Here is a 14,275-nt window from a genome sequence, read left to right as displayed (position 1 = left end):
GTCCAACATGGATGTGCCAGCCACATGAATGACAGCTTTCCTCTCCTAGGACCTTCTCCACCTGCTGTCCTGAGCGCCCCCTTGTGGACAGGATGAGGTAGGACACATGACTGGTTCTTCGAAGTGAACGGCCAGTGCGGCAAAGGGTAATTTCCTGTCTTATTTTCCGTAGCTTTCTGGCTTAAAGTGAGACCCACTTTAATGGAAAATAAACAAGCAGTCAGGTGGATGACATCCTTTTTACTTTTACTACAGTACAGCAAGATTTTCCAAACCAGAGCCAATGTCTGCTGCAAGCAGAAGGTCCTGTGTACACCCCTTTCAAGCGGTCCAAAGAACATACCCAAATAAGACATTTAAGACGATTCTTCATTTCTCTGACAACAATTTCTCGAAGTGCATAATAGAATAAATAAATAGAAAATATATCTTTGTTCATAGTGACACCTACGAGAAACGTTTACATACAAAACACACTATACATCTAATTCCCGAAAAAGGACCAGCTATTTCGGCAACAGGAAAAAGACAAGCATTTCAGAGGAGTGTTTTGTTTTTTTAAAAAGGCCTAACTCATCTTGAGGCTTCCAAACAGAAAGAACAACAGGAACAATTTTCTAAGCAGTAAGAAAATTTGTGCTACCAAGAACATGCCCAGACACGGGCTCTTGGTGAACGGTTTTGGAAGGAACGTTATATGCACAGATCCTGTGCTGTTTGACAAATGTACAACTCTGAGGATTTTCAAATAGATATTTTCTTTACATAAACTGAACCAAAGACAGTTAACATTCCTGGCCATCGGAAGTGATCGCACCCTAAGTGGTTCACAGTGTGAGACCCTTGCGTTAAGAGTTTAGGAAAACTCAACAGGACTATAGACGAAAAGAACATGAGGTCATCTGAACTCTCCTCCCCACGGCCTCTGATCTTCCTGGAAGAGGTCCCTCCAGGGACTCGGGCCTCTGAAGCTGCCGTGTCCTTAGAGGCAGAGTCCCACCATCACCCCCTAGCAGCTGAAAGACTTCTTTAGTGGGAAAAACCTCTTTGGTGACTGGCTCACCCTGGGAGCGGGGGGTGGACTTAAGGCTGAGCCTCACTGGGTGCAGCTGAACAGACAGGGACAAGAAGGAGTTTGTGGTTGGGGCAGGAGAGGGGACAGACGTGGTCATCATGAGACCCAGAGTGACCCTGGGGTCTCATGAGACAGTATAAACCACAGACAGAGTTTTCCTTTTCCAGAGCTCTCCTGGCTCTCCAAGGTGGGCAGTTCTTTAAGAGGGCCTGGGGTGGATGGACCCTGGAGAGCCACCTAGCCAGCCCCCCAAAGATGTGTCGGGGTGGCCTGACACTGTCTGCTGGGCGTGCCTGCAGACCTGCAGATGCAGATAGCACCAGTGCAGTTATTGCGGTGGCTGGGCGCCCCTCCAGAGGGCAGGTAAGTTTGAGCCAAGTGGAGGCTGCAGGGCCTCCAGAGCCCACAGGAGGGTGCCCTTGTGTGCACGGTGAGGGGGCCGGGGCAGAAACAGTCCTGGCCAACAACTCTCTTTCTAGTCTCATCTTTTCTCCCTTCAGCGGGGCTTGTCCTTCAGGAACGCCTGGCCCCTCCGGCCGGCAGTTGAGGCAGCGTGGTGTGGCAGTGAGTGTGGGGAGTGGGGGCTCCCATCTTGGCCCTGCTCTGGCCGTGTGGTTCTTCCCTTTCTTGGAGTCTCATTGTCCCATCTCTACAACCAAGGCTTTGGACTAGGTGTCTCCTAAGGCCCTTTCTGGTTCCGAAAGCCCGGCGCCCTGAGGTGTGAGCGCTTCTCGGGGGCTCCCCAGTGAGGAGCAGATGGGCCTCTCATGGAGGAGCCCACCTTTTTCAATTTGACTCCAGCCTCTGTTGGAGTCATAGGTGGGGCCGGCTGGCCCACACTTTGGGTGTCAGGGGCCCACCAGCCCTCCCTGTGATGCATGCTTCTCTGCTACGGGGGTCCAGCGAGTCCAGGGCAATGGGCCACCTTGAAGTCATCCAGCTTCAGCAGGAAGGGCTCAGCCTCTGAATGCTGCAGAGGCTGCCCCATCCTTGCCACCCATAAGCCCCCTGCCCTTCATCCCTACGAGCCCAGGGCCTCTCCTGCAAGAAGCTTCCAGACCCACCTGAGCACGTAAACCCTTTCTTTCCCTCTTGGGAACTGGCACGGCCCCCTTTGAGCCCTCTCAGCTTTCTCTGCCTAGCATCAGAAGGCACTCACACCGACCGTCTGTTGTGCCAGACAGCCGAGCCCCTCACCCTGGGCCTTGCTTCTCACGCCTCCATCCTGGCTGCCCGGAGCGCCAGCGTCATGGATGTCGGCTGAGAAGAATGTTCTTGCCTACCGCGGGACTCCAGACACAGCGTGAGAAGCCACAGACTTCTGGGCTCTCAGAACTGAAAGGGCCTTTAAAAGTCACCTAGTCCGACTCATGGCCTGGGCGCCAAGTCTCCTGAGAGGCTGACCTCCTCCGGAGGCAGGCTCGTCCTCCCCGAGGGCAGCTGGTTCCATCTCGGTGCGCTGTCTACACCTGAGCTCTGAACCCGGTGGAGGTCGGGTCCTGCTTACAGGAATGAGGATTCTTCCTGCACCTCCCACCCTAACATTGTGCTGGAGAGCATGGAGATCTGTGAGTGACCCCGCCCTCCCACCCCCAGGCTGCCTCCCAGCTGGAGCAGAACTCCTGCCAAAGGGGACCTTTTGCCAGTAGAGCCCATGGCTCCCTGTGGTCCCCACAGCCCCCACTGCAGAGGCACAGATAGAGAGACCCCTGGGAGGCTGCAGGGAGGAGAAGGTTTGCAGCATCAGCCCACATGGCCCTGGGGCTGCAGGTAGACACTTGAGGGGGGTGGGCGGCAGCACCAGGGGGCTCAGAAGCCTCCCCCTGGCCCATCAGGGCTGACACATGGCCTTCCCCGGCAGCTGCCAGACGGGGGCTGTGGGAACCGGCCTCGCTGCCCCGGGCCGCTGCCCAGACTCCAGTGTCAGGGTCCACTGTGGGGGCGCACGGGGTGGCGGCGGTCCTCACAGCTTCTTCTTCCTCACCACCGGGATGGGCACCACTTGGAAGATTTTGGCGTGGTGGTCCTCAGTGTCCAGGGTCACCCAGGTGGGCCGGAAGCTGCCTTTGAAGCCAACGAACACCATTTTCTCTGCAAAGCAGTAAAGTCGCGTAAGCATAAACTTCACGAGAGAATGGCTGTGTACCCACTGCCTCCTGGGGTTCCCCATTGCCGTTCCTTGGCCCCCACCAGGCACCCTCTCCTCTAGCTGCACTGGACTGTGTCTCCCTGGGAAGAGCTTTGTGCCGTGTTACCAATGGTGCCTGGCGTTGGTCTGTACAGGGCACACAGGGTCTCACCTGAGCCTCCAGTACCAGTGTGGAGTGCTGGCTCTGCTCTATGCAGGGGATCCCCTCCAAGAAACCAGTTGCCATCAAGCTGACCCTAAAATTAGCAGCAAGTGCCTGCTCCTCTCTTAAGTCCTGTGTCCCCATCTGTCAAGTAATGGCATTCAACTACAAGATCTTTGCCCTGGCGCCAATATCCCGTGGCTTTAGAAGGAAGTTCTGAGCAGCAGAGAAATTTGCCCAGGGGCCCTGAGCAGATGGTGTGGCCCGGCCAGAGCTCTAGAATCCCAAGCCCCATGCAGGGCCCTCTGTCCCATAGCTCAGAGCTCGGCCCCGTCCGAGGGATGTGGGTATCCACGTTGACACTGGGGAATGGCCTCGCCTGGTAGGTTGTACACATGCATCACCCCGGGAATGTGTCCCTTGACTGAACAACGTCACCTTTATGTTCATCAGTTTTTGGCAACAGGGTCTTCATTAATTGATTTTTTTTTTTTGCCCAGTCATCTAGCATGTGGGATCTTTGTTCCCTGACGAGGGATTGAACCTGTGCCCCGAGTATTGGAAGGCAGATTCTTAACCACTAGACCACTGGGGAAGTCCCAGGGTCCTAATTTAAGGCACACAGGCCCCCTAGATGCTTTCAGTACTGGGCTGGGGAAGACGCTTCTCTTTTCCTTGTTTTCTCTTTTGGCTCATTGGAAGGACTTTCATTGTTTCTGAATTTTCTCTGCGAGAGGCTTGGGATAAACTTTCCATATGACAGGCTGCTAGCTTTGATGTGTTTTGCAGTCAGGATGGCCTGGCTGCTAAGGATGGCTGGCTTTGAGTTAGAATATTAGGATCCAAATTCTAATCTTAAATGACTAATTCTTGAGTGGCTCTACCTTAAATGGAAATCACAGTACCTGTCTTGCAGGTTATTAGTGAATAACAGATCTTTATAGGATGTTCAGCAAGGCACAAGGCTGGGCATTTACATGATAACTATTGGGTTGGTCAAAAAGTTCATTCACATTTTTCTGTTAAAAAAAAAAAAAAAAAACAAACAGAAACAAATACGATGTTCTATAACGTCATATGGAAAACCCAAATGAACATTTTGGCCAACCCAATACAGTGGACATTATTATCAGGAAGGTTGCTTGGCCTCCTCTCTCAGCCTCCCCAAGGACTCTCTCATCACACTGATGATGGTGATGAAATGCTGACATTTTTGTCCTGGTTGGCTTCCTCCCCGAGGGGCCTGTGCCAGGCTTTATGGCAGAAGAGCTGTGTGACGTTGGACAAGCCATATATATTCTCAAATGAGAGCTTTGCCAGCTACAAAGGACTGTACAAACGCTGACCATTGGCAGGAAAGCTGGGGCAGAGGTAGTGACTCTGGCCGATCCAGGCAGCAGGAACTGAGGCAGGAGGGTCAAACTGAGCCCCGTGGATTGTTGTTTTTCATTCGCTAAGTTGTGTCCGACTCTCTGTGACCCCATGGTATCTCACCAGGCTCCTCTATCCAGGGAATCTTCCAGGCAAGAATACTGGAGTGGGTTGCCAGTTCCTCCTCCAGGGGATCTTCCCGACCCAGGAATGAACCTCATGTCTCTTGCATTGGCAGGTGGGTTCTTTACATTGAGCCACCAGGGAAGAAGAAGCCCTTTCTGCTGATACTTTTGTGGATTAAAAGGGCCATTTGCTGAGTTGATGGGGTGTCTGATCACATGTTAGAATGGCATTGCTGCAGGGCAGGGACGCTGACCAGGGAGCCTCTTGCCCTGCACAGCTGTGGACTGCTGGTTGTGTTGAAGATTCTGAGGTCACACCAGGTTTGAGGGGAAGTGCTCTGGCCTCAGCAGGAGGCCCGGGCATCCAGACTCAGGATCAATGCAAGAACCCTTACCTTTTAGTTTGAGCCCCTTGTGTGCCCCGAGTTTTTCCAGCACTCTGGTCCATGGCCCTCTGGAGGTGTATCTTCCCTTTGATGCCATGAGAACTATGGAACTGAACCAGAAAGGACAAATGAGAGGCCTGGATGACAAAGTGGGGTAAGGGATTCCCGGGCAGGGATGCTGCATGGTGGCTGGTGGGACTTGAGTCAGCAGTGCCCAGAGCCCTGCCAGGGACTGGGGGAGAGCAGGATTGTGTGCCGGGCTGACTGGCTCTTTCCATGTGATGACCGACATCCTGAACACCCTCCCACACGTCTGGCTGCAGTTGGTGCCCGTGATCTTCTCTCTGAGCCTGCTCTCAGCTCACTGTCCCATGTCCCAGCTCCATGGCTGTCCCCAAAGAGGACAGAGCTGGCACACAGAGCCCACCATCGGGGACCAGCACCGACGCCAGAGCCCGGCATACAAACGACTTCAGTGTGCATCTCTTAACCTGAAGGTACAAGGATTGTGTAGGACCCGATGGAAATGTGGTGATGGAGGAAGCAGAGTGTTGAGTCACCCTGTGCTCAGGGGAGGGTTAACCCCTCAAGATCATGCCTCCCCATCTCCGCTCAGGCAAGACAGTGTGACTGTTCCATGCTACAGATGGGGAGATGAAGGCACATGGTTACTAAGCGCTGGGTTGAACAAAAACAATGGAAAAACCTGAATGAATTCTTTGGCCAAGCCAATAGCTAGGACGACCTGCCGAAGGGGAGCCGTGCCTGGGGTGGGAGGAGGAGCAGGCCTGGGGCTGCCCAGACTGAAGGGCTCGACTTGCAAGAGTCCTGCTGAGGAGCTGAGATCTCTAGTCCCCTGGCCTGGGTGCGATCAGGCCAAAGTGCTGGAGGACGGCCATTGTGGGGGTCCACACAGCTGCTGGGCCAGACGGCAGGAAATGCACACCTCCCCCAGGAACAGAAACAGGGACAGAGGCCCACTGGGGCTTCTAGTTTTCCTCTCAGAGGAATCCTGTGACCACAGACCACAGTCCAGACATGGAAAAACTGTATAGGACTCTGGAAGCCGTTGTTACCCCCATATGTGTCCCATAGGGAGCAGAAAGACAGCTGTCAAAATGTAAAGAGCTCGTGTGTGGGAAGAGCGAGAGAGGAGGGGAGCTGGGCTGCCCCAGCTCCTCTGGATCACAGAGGGCTGGGGAGGAGGAGGGCAGTGCGTTGTCAACAACCTTGACTCTGGATTCTAGATCCGGGGTCTGTTCCCAGGAGACTGTCCCCGTCGCTCCCATTCAGAAATAAAGCTAACACCCCTTTGGCTCAGTGAAGCCTCCTTGCTGGGCTGGACTCAAATGAAGAGCATGTCCTCTGGGAGTGGGGAGGGAGATGGACAGAGCTACTCATGTGTCCTGGCCTCCTGGCAGCACCGGAAGCTGCCTGTACTCTTCAGGGGCCCCTCTCTGCCTGGCCTGAGCTTCTCATGCCCACTGAGCCCCCACACCTGTCAACATGAGGCTCCCGAGGGTGCTGACAGAGGCAGCCCCCGGAAGCCATCCTGGAAGGCTCTGATGGGAGCAGTTGCGTCCTCCTTTCCCTGGGGCTGGGGTGGCCCCGTGGATGGGGTGGGAAGGTGGGGCCACCTGGCTGGGACCTGGGGGGACAGTGGGGTGGGACCTGCCTTGCATTATTCCTTCAAGCCCTGCTGCTCTCCCTGAGGTTGGGGGGGTACCCGGATCTTGCCTGGGTACCCAGCGCCAACCCAGGGCGTGCTTCACAGCAGGTACTTGGTGAGGGCTATCCCCAGCAAGGTGCACTGGGGCTGCAGCATGGGCTGAGAGGAGCCCTGGATGGGGAGGCCCTACGCCTCTCACCCCTGGTTTTCAACAGAGCAGCTCTGCATTTCGGTTTCTTTCTTTTTTTTTTTAGTTTGCTTGGGCTCAGTAGTTGCAACGCACTGGAGCTTAGTTGCTCTGCAGCACCTCAGTTGTGGTCAGGGATCAAACCCTTGTCTCCTGCATTGCAAGGCAGATTCTTAACCATTCAGACCACCGGGGAAGTTCCTGCATTTCCGTTTCTTATTGTAGGCTTCTGCATCCTATTTCATTTCCAGGAAAAGTCCTCTGGCCCCAAAAGGCACAGAAACTAAAAATCTCTAGATGATCCTCTTTTTCCCCAAATCAGCTAATCTCCTGCTTCGGTATGAATCTGCATGTGAAAACATGATGCTGAAGAAGCACATGACCAAAGGTGGTCAAGCACCACCCTGTCTTTGGAATCTCACACAGCGTCCAGTTCAAGTCAGGCCCTCATATAGCATCTGGGAAGCACTTGGTTTTCATCAGTAAATATTTTCCAAGCACCTCCTGGATGACAGGTACCACATGGAGCACTTAGACTGCCCGCTAGTCCAGGTTGTGGCTTTGGAGTGAGTTCTCCATTATATCAGAAATGAAAATATGAGTTGGATATGATCCCCGTACTGCTGTATTTAAAATGGATAACCAGCCGAGACCTACTGTACAGCACATGGAACTCTGCTCAGGGTTATGTGGCAGCCCAGATGGGAGGGGAGTTTGGGGGAGAATGGATACATGTATGTGTGTAGCTCAGTCCCTTTGCTGTCCATCTGAAACTATCACAACACTTAATTGGCTATTCGCTAATATAAAATAAAAGGCTTAAAAAAATAAAAATCTAGACCCTAGATGAGGGAGCAGATACATCCACTGGTCCTCTGTGGGGGCAGGGATGGGTAGAAACTTTTGGTTGAATCAGAAGAGACCTCACCAAACAGGTGATGTGTGAGTTAGTTTTGGAAGGTGGCAGGGAAATTACCCCTAGGAAAGGGGACAGGGGACACCTGTGTTTAAGAAGCTCACTGCCCCCTCGCCCCCCGCCCCCGCCAATATGGTGGGTGGATTCAAGTGGGGGAGGCTGGGCGAGGGAGTCTGTTGGGTCACTGTCTGACAGTGTGGGTGGCAGAGTGGAGGCAATGGAGAGGGTGTCCTGGGATAAAAGCAGGGCAGCCACGATGCAGGCAATTGACAGGTGTGATTACTGAGTGTGGTGATGTCAAAACGAAAGAAAGACCAGAACCAAATGTGATGCCTGGACTCTGGTGTAGCTAGTTGCCTGGATGGGAGATGACGATTTCACCAAAATGTGGCCAAGAGGGTTGGCTGGTTTAGAGGATTAAAAAAAAAAAATGATGAGAATTCAGTTCCATAGGGGACATTTGGGTGGCGGAGTCCAAGTGGCCGTTGGATAAAAATATCTGGCATTTAGGAGGGAGACGGGGGCTGGAGAGGCTTGGCAGCCACCAACATTTGGATTGCAGCGAGTGCGGGCGGGGATGAGCTCACGCTGGGAGAGTGTGCCGGGTGGGGGCGGAGGGCCGGGGCAGGCTTCTCATGTGTAGCTGGTAGACTCGGCCTGACCTACATTCACAGTGGCCCCGGCTCCCATCTCAGAGGCACCAGGTAGGGAGGCTTCCTGGCCAGCTCCCACCATGGATGGGCAGACCCCTGTTGTTATTGTTCAGTCGCTCAGTTTTGTCTGACTGTTTGCAACCCCATGGACTGTAGCCCGCCAGGCTCCTCTGTCCATGGAATTCTCCAGGCAAGAATACTGGACTGGATTGCCATTTTCTTCTCCAGGGGATCTTCCTGACCTAGGAACTGAACTCGTGTCTCCTGCATTGCCAGGCAGATTCTTTACCAATGAGCCACCTGGGAAGCTGTGGACAGTGCGTGGAGGCTCCCTAAGCTTCCTCAGCCTGGACTGTGATGCAGGCCCCAGGGACAGGGAGGGGGCCTCGGCCAGACTCACTTGTCGGGGATGGTCGCCACGTAATTGAAGAGCTGCCAGGGGATGCCCTGCAGGATGGCATTCCTGAAGCCGGTGTGGTTCAGTACCTGCCCGTGCCTCCCGTCAATCACCACCACCTGGATGCCGTCTTCCAAGCTGGGGTACTTCTTCCCATCCACCTGCAGATGACAGGCAACACAGAGTGTGACATGGAGGCGGGGAGGGGTCCCGAAGGCATCAGAGTCCTGAGGCTCTCCTGCCCACATGGGTCCCCTGTAGGCTCTGAAGGCAGAGGGTGTCAGTACAGCTGTTCAAAGCATAAAACCCACTTCAGTCAGTTCCTGCAGCCCTGCCTAGTGGCTGAAGGATGTGTGTGTGTGTGTGTTTGTGTGCATGCTCAGTCGCTCAGTCATGTCTGACTCTTTATGACCACATGGACTGTAGCCCACCAGGCTCCTCTGTCCATGGGATTTCCCAGGCAAGAGTGGGTATACTGGAGTGGGTTGTCATTTCCTCCTCCAGGGGATCTTCCCAACCCAGGGATCGAACCTGTGTCTCCTGCGTTGGGAGGCAGGTTCTTTACCACTGAGCCACCTGGGATGGCCTCCCCCTCAAAAGACACGTTTACTGCAACCTTTGGGAGTGACCGTATTTGGAGCAAGGGCCTTTGCAGATGTAATTAAGTTAACGATCTCAAGATGAGGTCATCCTAGATTTCGGATGGGCCCTAAATCCAAAGTTAGATATCCTTATAAGGACAAGGAAGAGGGAGGTCTGAAACTCAGTCACATGGGGGAGAAGACCACAGGAGGACAGCGGCGGAGGCTGGGGGAACACAGCTGTGAGCTGGGAAGGGGGGCATCCAGGCTGCTGGTGGCTGCAGAAGCTGGAGGAGGCCAGGGAAGGACTCGCCCTCAACACCTGCAGGAGGAGACAACCCTGGCAGCCCCATGGTGTTGGGCATCCAGCTTGTGAACTGTGTGGGGAAGGTTCTGTTGTCTTCAGCCACCTGGCTGGCAGTCACTGGCAACCACAGCCCTAGGCACTGACACAAGGTCTCAGTGACCAGAGATGCCCCGGGCACGGGGACGGTGGCTTACTTGGATGTACGCCAGGTCGTTCAGCAGGTGGAAGAAGCGCTGCTTGGCACTCTCCATCTTCACCTCCAGGAAGTGGTCCTTTGTCTTCTGGAGAAAAAACAAAAACCCAGGGCGGGTGTCAGGTTCGGGGGGTCCAGCGTCCAGCTCGAGGGCTGGTCGGCCTCTTCACTTCCCTGTAACCCCTCAGCCATGGGAAAGGGTTTAAAGAGGGGAGCAGAGGTCCGGAGAGGAGCCTGAGGGCCCTGGGGCTCAGCTGGCTGTTGGCCACTCACCAGCAGAGGACCAAAGAGCTTCTTGGGCATGGGCACATCCACGATGGCCTTCTCCGTGAACTTGGGGTAGGCCGTGGCCGCGCAGTCGCTGATGCCTGCGTTCTTTGGGATCAGAGCTTTAATCTTTATCCTCTCGCAGCCCTTCACAGAACAGAAGGCAAACTTCTCTCTCTCGTTCTGAGCTTTCAGCTTCAGGAAAAGCAGCCTGCACACAGGAGCAGAGCGGGCGGTTCCCTTTGGTATCCACATCTTCCTCCTCCCCCCACCCGCTTTCTTCCTCCCTCTGCCTCCGCACTCTGTGCTGGCCACAGAACTAGACCCAGTGGGCCCCACAGAATGGAGGAGCACCCCTCCACCTCCACAAGGTTGTACGTGGTTGGAGAAATGAAAAAAAATGCACTGAAGATAAAGCTAATACTGACAATTTTCATTTTCTGAGCACTTACTCTCTGCTATGCTAGGCACATGCCATCAACGGACCTATCTCATTTAACCCTCAGACAATCTTATCAGGTGTCCTAGGCCATAGCAGAATAGAAGGTAGCCATTGAAGGCAGGTGCTCAGAACGTAAGAAAGGGTAACACATTTGTCAGGCAGAAAGATCATGGAAAACAGCCCTAAGAATTAAAAAAGCCTGAGTCTGGCTTTCTACACAGGAAACAAGCATCCTACAACCCAGCTCGTCCCTGAGGCTGTCACTGAATTAAAGCCCAGTGTGATAATCAATAGGTATAATGATGAGCTAAGCAACCAATAAAAGGGGTGAATTAAGCAGCAGAATCTGCTCTAAGGGGAAAATCGTAAATTAAACATTTTTTTGATCAAAAAAGGTTCAATTTGTTTAGTGACAGTTTCCATTTGAAAAATTCACACATCTGGAACAAAGCAATTCTCATGATCCTAAAAGAAGATATTAGGCATAGATGATGCGATGAAGACTTCACCTTATTTACATTTTTTCAGTCATAATAGTTTCTGCTATTATATGAGGGGTATTTAATTCCTTCTCTAGTTTTCATACGGAGGGAGTTTTCTAAACACTCCTGGGCCCATCCTGTCCCCTCACTGACGTTTTCCCAGGGAAAGTGGAGTGGCTCATTTGACTGCTGGGTGTGGGGATATAGGTCAGCCAACGGGGTGGGATGGGGGGAGGCTCTGGTCTGCCCCCCATGTACCCCGTTGTTGTTTAGTCGCTAAGTCGTGTCTGACTCTTTGTGACCCCATGGACTGTAGCCCGCCAGTCTCCTCTGTCCATGGGATTTCCGAGGCAAGAATACTGGAGTGGGTTGCCATTTCCTTCTTCAGAGGATCTTCCTGACCCAGGGATTGAACCCAAGTCTCTTGCATTGGTAGGCGGATTCTTAACCGCTCAGCCATCAGGGAAGCTGTTCCTTACTATTTACACGCCACTTGGAAGTTATTTCCTATGGCATTCATTATCTTCATGAATATTACTGCAGGCATGAACATTACCCAGGTCCTAAACCCTAAAGACCATGCTATAATCTCCACGGGTATCAAAAAGGAATGAGTTTTATTCACAAATACCACAGTCATATGAACATGGGATGCTTTCCTTTAATATTTTGGCATAGGCATCGGAATATCAAAGACAGTATGCTGACTTCTTGAAAAACAGGCTTTCCTGTGGGACGTCAGATGAGTCTACTGTCATTGCCAGGGTTCCCCAGGCAAGCTTTTCTCCTCCACTGGACTAGGAACTTCATAGCTGAGTTATTTGAACTCTTGTTTCGTCTTTTATCTTGGTGTGCTATTTTGTTTTTCAAAAATCATATGGTCAAATGAAGAGTTTTCAAGTAAGAATGAGCAAAAAAAAAATTAGTTTCCTTTCCAAAGCTTATAGAAAAACAGCTCCAGCATTGCATGGCGGCTCATTCAGGGCTACTTATGAATCACAACGCTGGTTTCAGCGTCATTGCATGGCCACCCTCATGAAATAAGTAGCCTAGAGCTGGGTAGAGGCACCCAGTATTGGGAAGCTCTGCTCACCAGTAGCTCTGTCATCAGTGAGACAGGTTCCTCTTCACCTGCTGTCCTGTCTGCCCCACCAGTGGTTTAGAACTGATGTGGGGAAGGGGTGCTCTGTGCTGCCTCTCCAGACCCCAGCATTTTTACTTACACTTCTGACTTTCAAATCTGAATTTCCCTTTAATCAAATTGATAAAGCCCTATCTTTATAGATATTTCTAAGCATCCTCTATTTCCTAAATGTTGATTTCAATTCAAGGGTGGAAAAAAAAGTACAGCAGTTTCCCTGATGTCCAGTGACTAAGACTCTTGGTTCCCAGTGTAGGGGGCCTGGGTTCCATCCCTTCTGGTCAGAGAACTAGATCCCATATGCTGCAACTGAGAGTTCGCATGCCTCAACTAAAGATGCCATGAGCCACAACTAAGACCCAGAGCAGCCAAATAAATAAATAAAAATATTTTTTAAAAAGAAAGGAAAAAAATGAATATCAAACAATATTTTACCCTTAGTCTCTGGAGAGTTGGCTAACAACAGGCTCATGGCTCTGCAGACATGTCAGCATTCTTAAGATGTCAGAGTAATTCTCTCTCTCTCTAGGGAAGGTGACCTCCTAGCTCCCTGTCTCCAGGAACAGGGACTCTGTCCCTGTGATGTCCCTACTGAATAGGACCTAGTGCAGTTCAGCAAAAAGGGGAGGATGTGGAGGTACAGAGAGGTATGTGCTCAAGACCAGCCGTGCCGAGTTCGTGCTAGGTTCTCTGAACAAGTTGTTCGTTACCCTTCACCCTGTGCCTCCTCTGCTTATTTCTGAATCAAGGATGATATCATCTGCTCTGACTGTGGTGTAAGGAGTTGAGGTCATGTGCCACATTTTCTCAGTTCTAAGATTCACTGCTTTCACATTGTTTCTCCTAAAATAGGTGGATTCTCTACAATCCACGTGTATATTAAGAGCATGCTTGTTTTCCTCCCAAAGCTTCACAGCTTTAAAAACAATGTCACTGGTGGATGATACAATCCACCTGAGATCAGAAGTGCCTGGGAAAGGGTATTAGGTTACCCATTGCATGGTGGGTCTGGGATTACTGGAAAGGCTAGGGGACAACCTAAGAGGGCTCCTCACCCCGAGTCCTCGTCCCAGTAGTAGTGGCTGCGGCCAGGGTGGCTCTGCTCCACTTTGTCCATCTGTGAGGTCTTCACGAAGATGCCCGTCTTGGACGTCTGCTTCAGCAGGCGATTGTGGACGTCCGAGAGGATGGAGAAGGTGGTGCCCCGGGGGTAGCAGAGTCCCACTCGGATCCAGTCGCCCCTAGAACCGGAAGGACAGTCATCAGGTGACGAGTAAGGATGTCCCAGCCACGGGGCCTCTTCGGTGTGCACTGGACAAAGACCCAAGCATCCTCCACCGAATGGCATGTCCACTTTTCAGTGGGGAGTTTTGAAAGAACATTTGCTGTTGGTCATGATTGGGTCACATGGTGTTCAAGGACAGAGGGAGAGATGATGACTGGAATGGATGATGGCAATGGGTCAGTGGGGTGTCCCCAGGGTCTGCAGTGTGTGTTCCATGTGGAATATTGGCTAGGAAAAATAAAAAGACCTTCTTTCAACAGGGCTAGGAGCTTCCCTAGTGGCTTAGATGGTAAAGAATCTGTCTGCAATGCAGGAGGCCTGGGTTCAATCCCTGGGTCAAGAAGATCCCCTGGAGAGGGGAACAGCCACCCACTCCAGTATCCTTGCCTGGAGAATTCCATGGACAGAGAAGCCTGGTGGGCCACAGTCCAGTGGGTTGCAAAGAGCGGGACAAGACTCAGAGACTAACACTTTCACTTTTTCACTTCAACAGGGCCAGAGTGAAAA

The 14,275-nt window shown here is 52.3% G+C and overlaps 1 protein-coding gene across 1 annotated transcript in view; it reads right to left on the bottom strand.

The window, feature by feature from the left end:
* Positions 1-225: 225 nt before the first annotated feature.
* Positions 226-14,275, bottom strand: part of CEMIP (cell migration inducing hyaluronidase 1) — a 161,135-nt gene continuing 147,085 nt past the window's right edge. The window contains exons 24-29 of the mRNA XM_070358438.1: positions 13,539-13,724; positions 10,425-10,629; positions 10,153-10,239; positions 9,074-9,231; positions 5,258-5,358; positions 226-3,166 (exon numbers count right to left, since the gene is read on the bottom strand). Of these exons, the coding sequence (XP_070214539.1) occupies positions 3,039-3,166; positions 5,258-5,358; positions 9,074-9,231; positions 10,153-10,239; positions 10,425-10,629; positions 13,539-13,724 (865 nt within the window). The 3' untranslated portion in view covers positions 226-3,038. The remainder of the gene's footprint in view (positions 3,167-5,257; positions 5,359-9,073; positions 9,232-10,152; positions 10,240-10,424; positions 10,630-13,538; positions 13,725-14,275) is intronic.

The sequence above is a fragment of the Bos mutus genome, chromosome 21 (assembly GCF_027580195.1).
Source record: "Bos mutus isolate GX-2022 chromosome 21, NWIPB_WYAK_1.1, whole genome shotgun sequence".
Classification (NCBI taxonomy): domain Eukaryota; kingdom Metazoa; phylum Chordata; class Mammalia; order Artiodactyla; family Bovidae; genus Bos; species Bos mutus.
The sequence above is the reverse complement of the archived record's forward strand: the minus strand, read 5'-3'. Positions and strand labels throughout refer to the sequence as shown.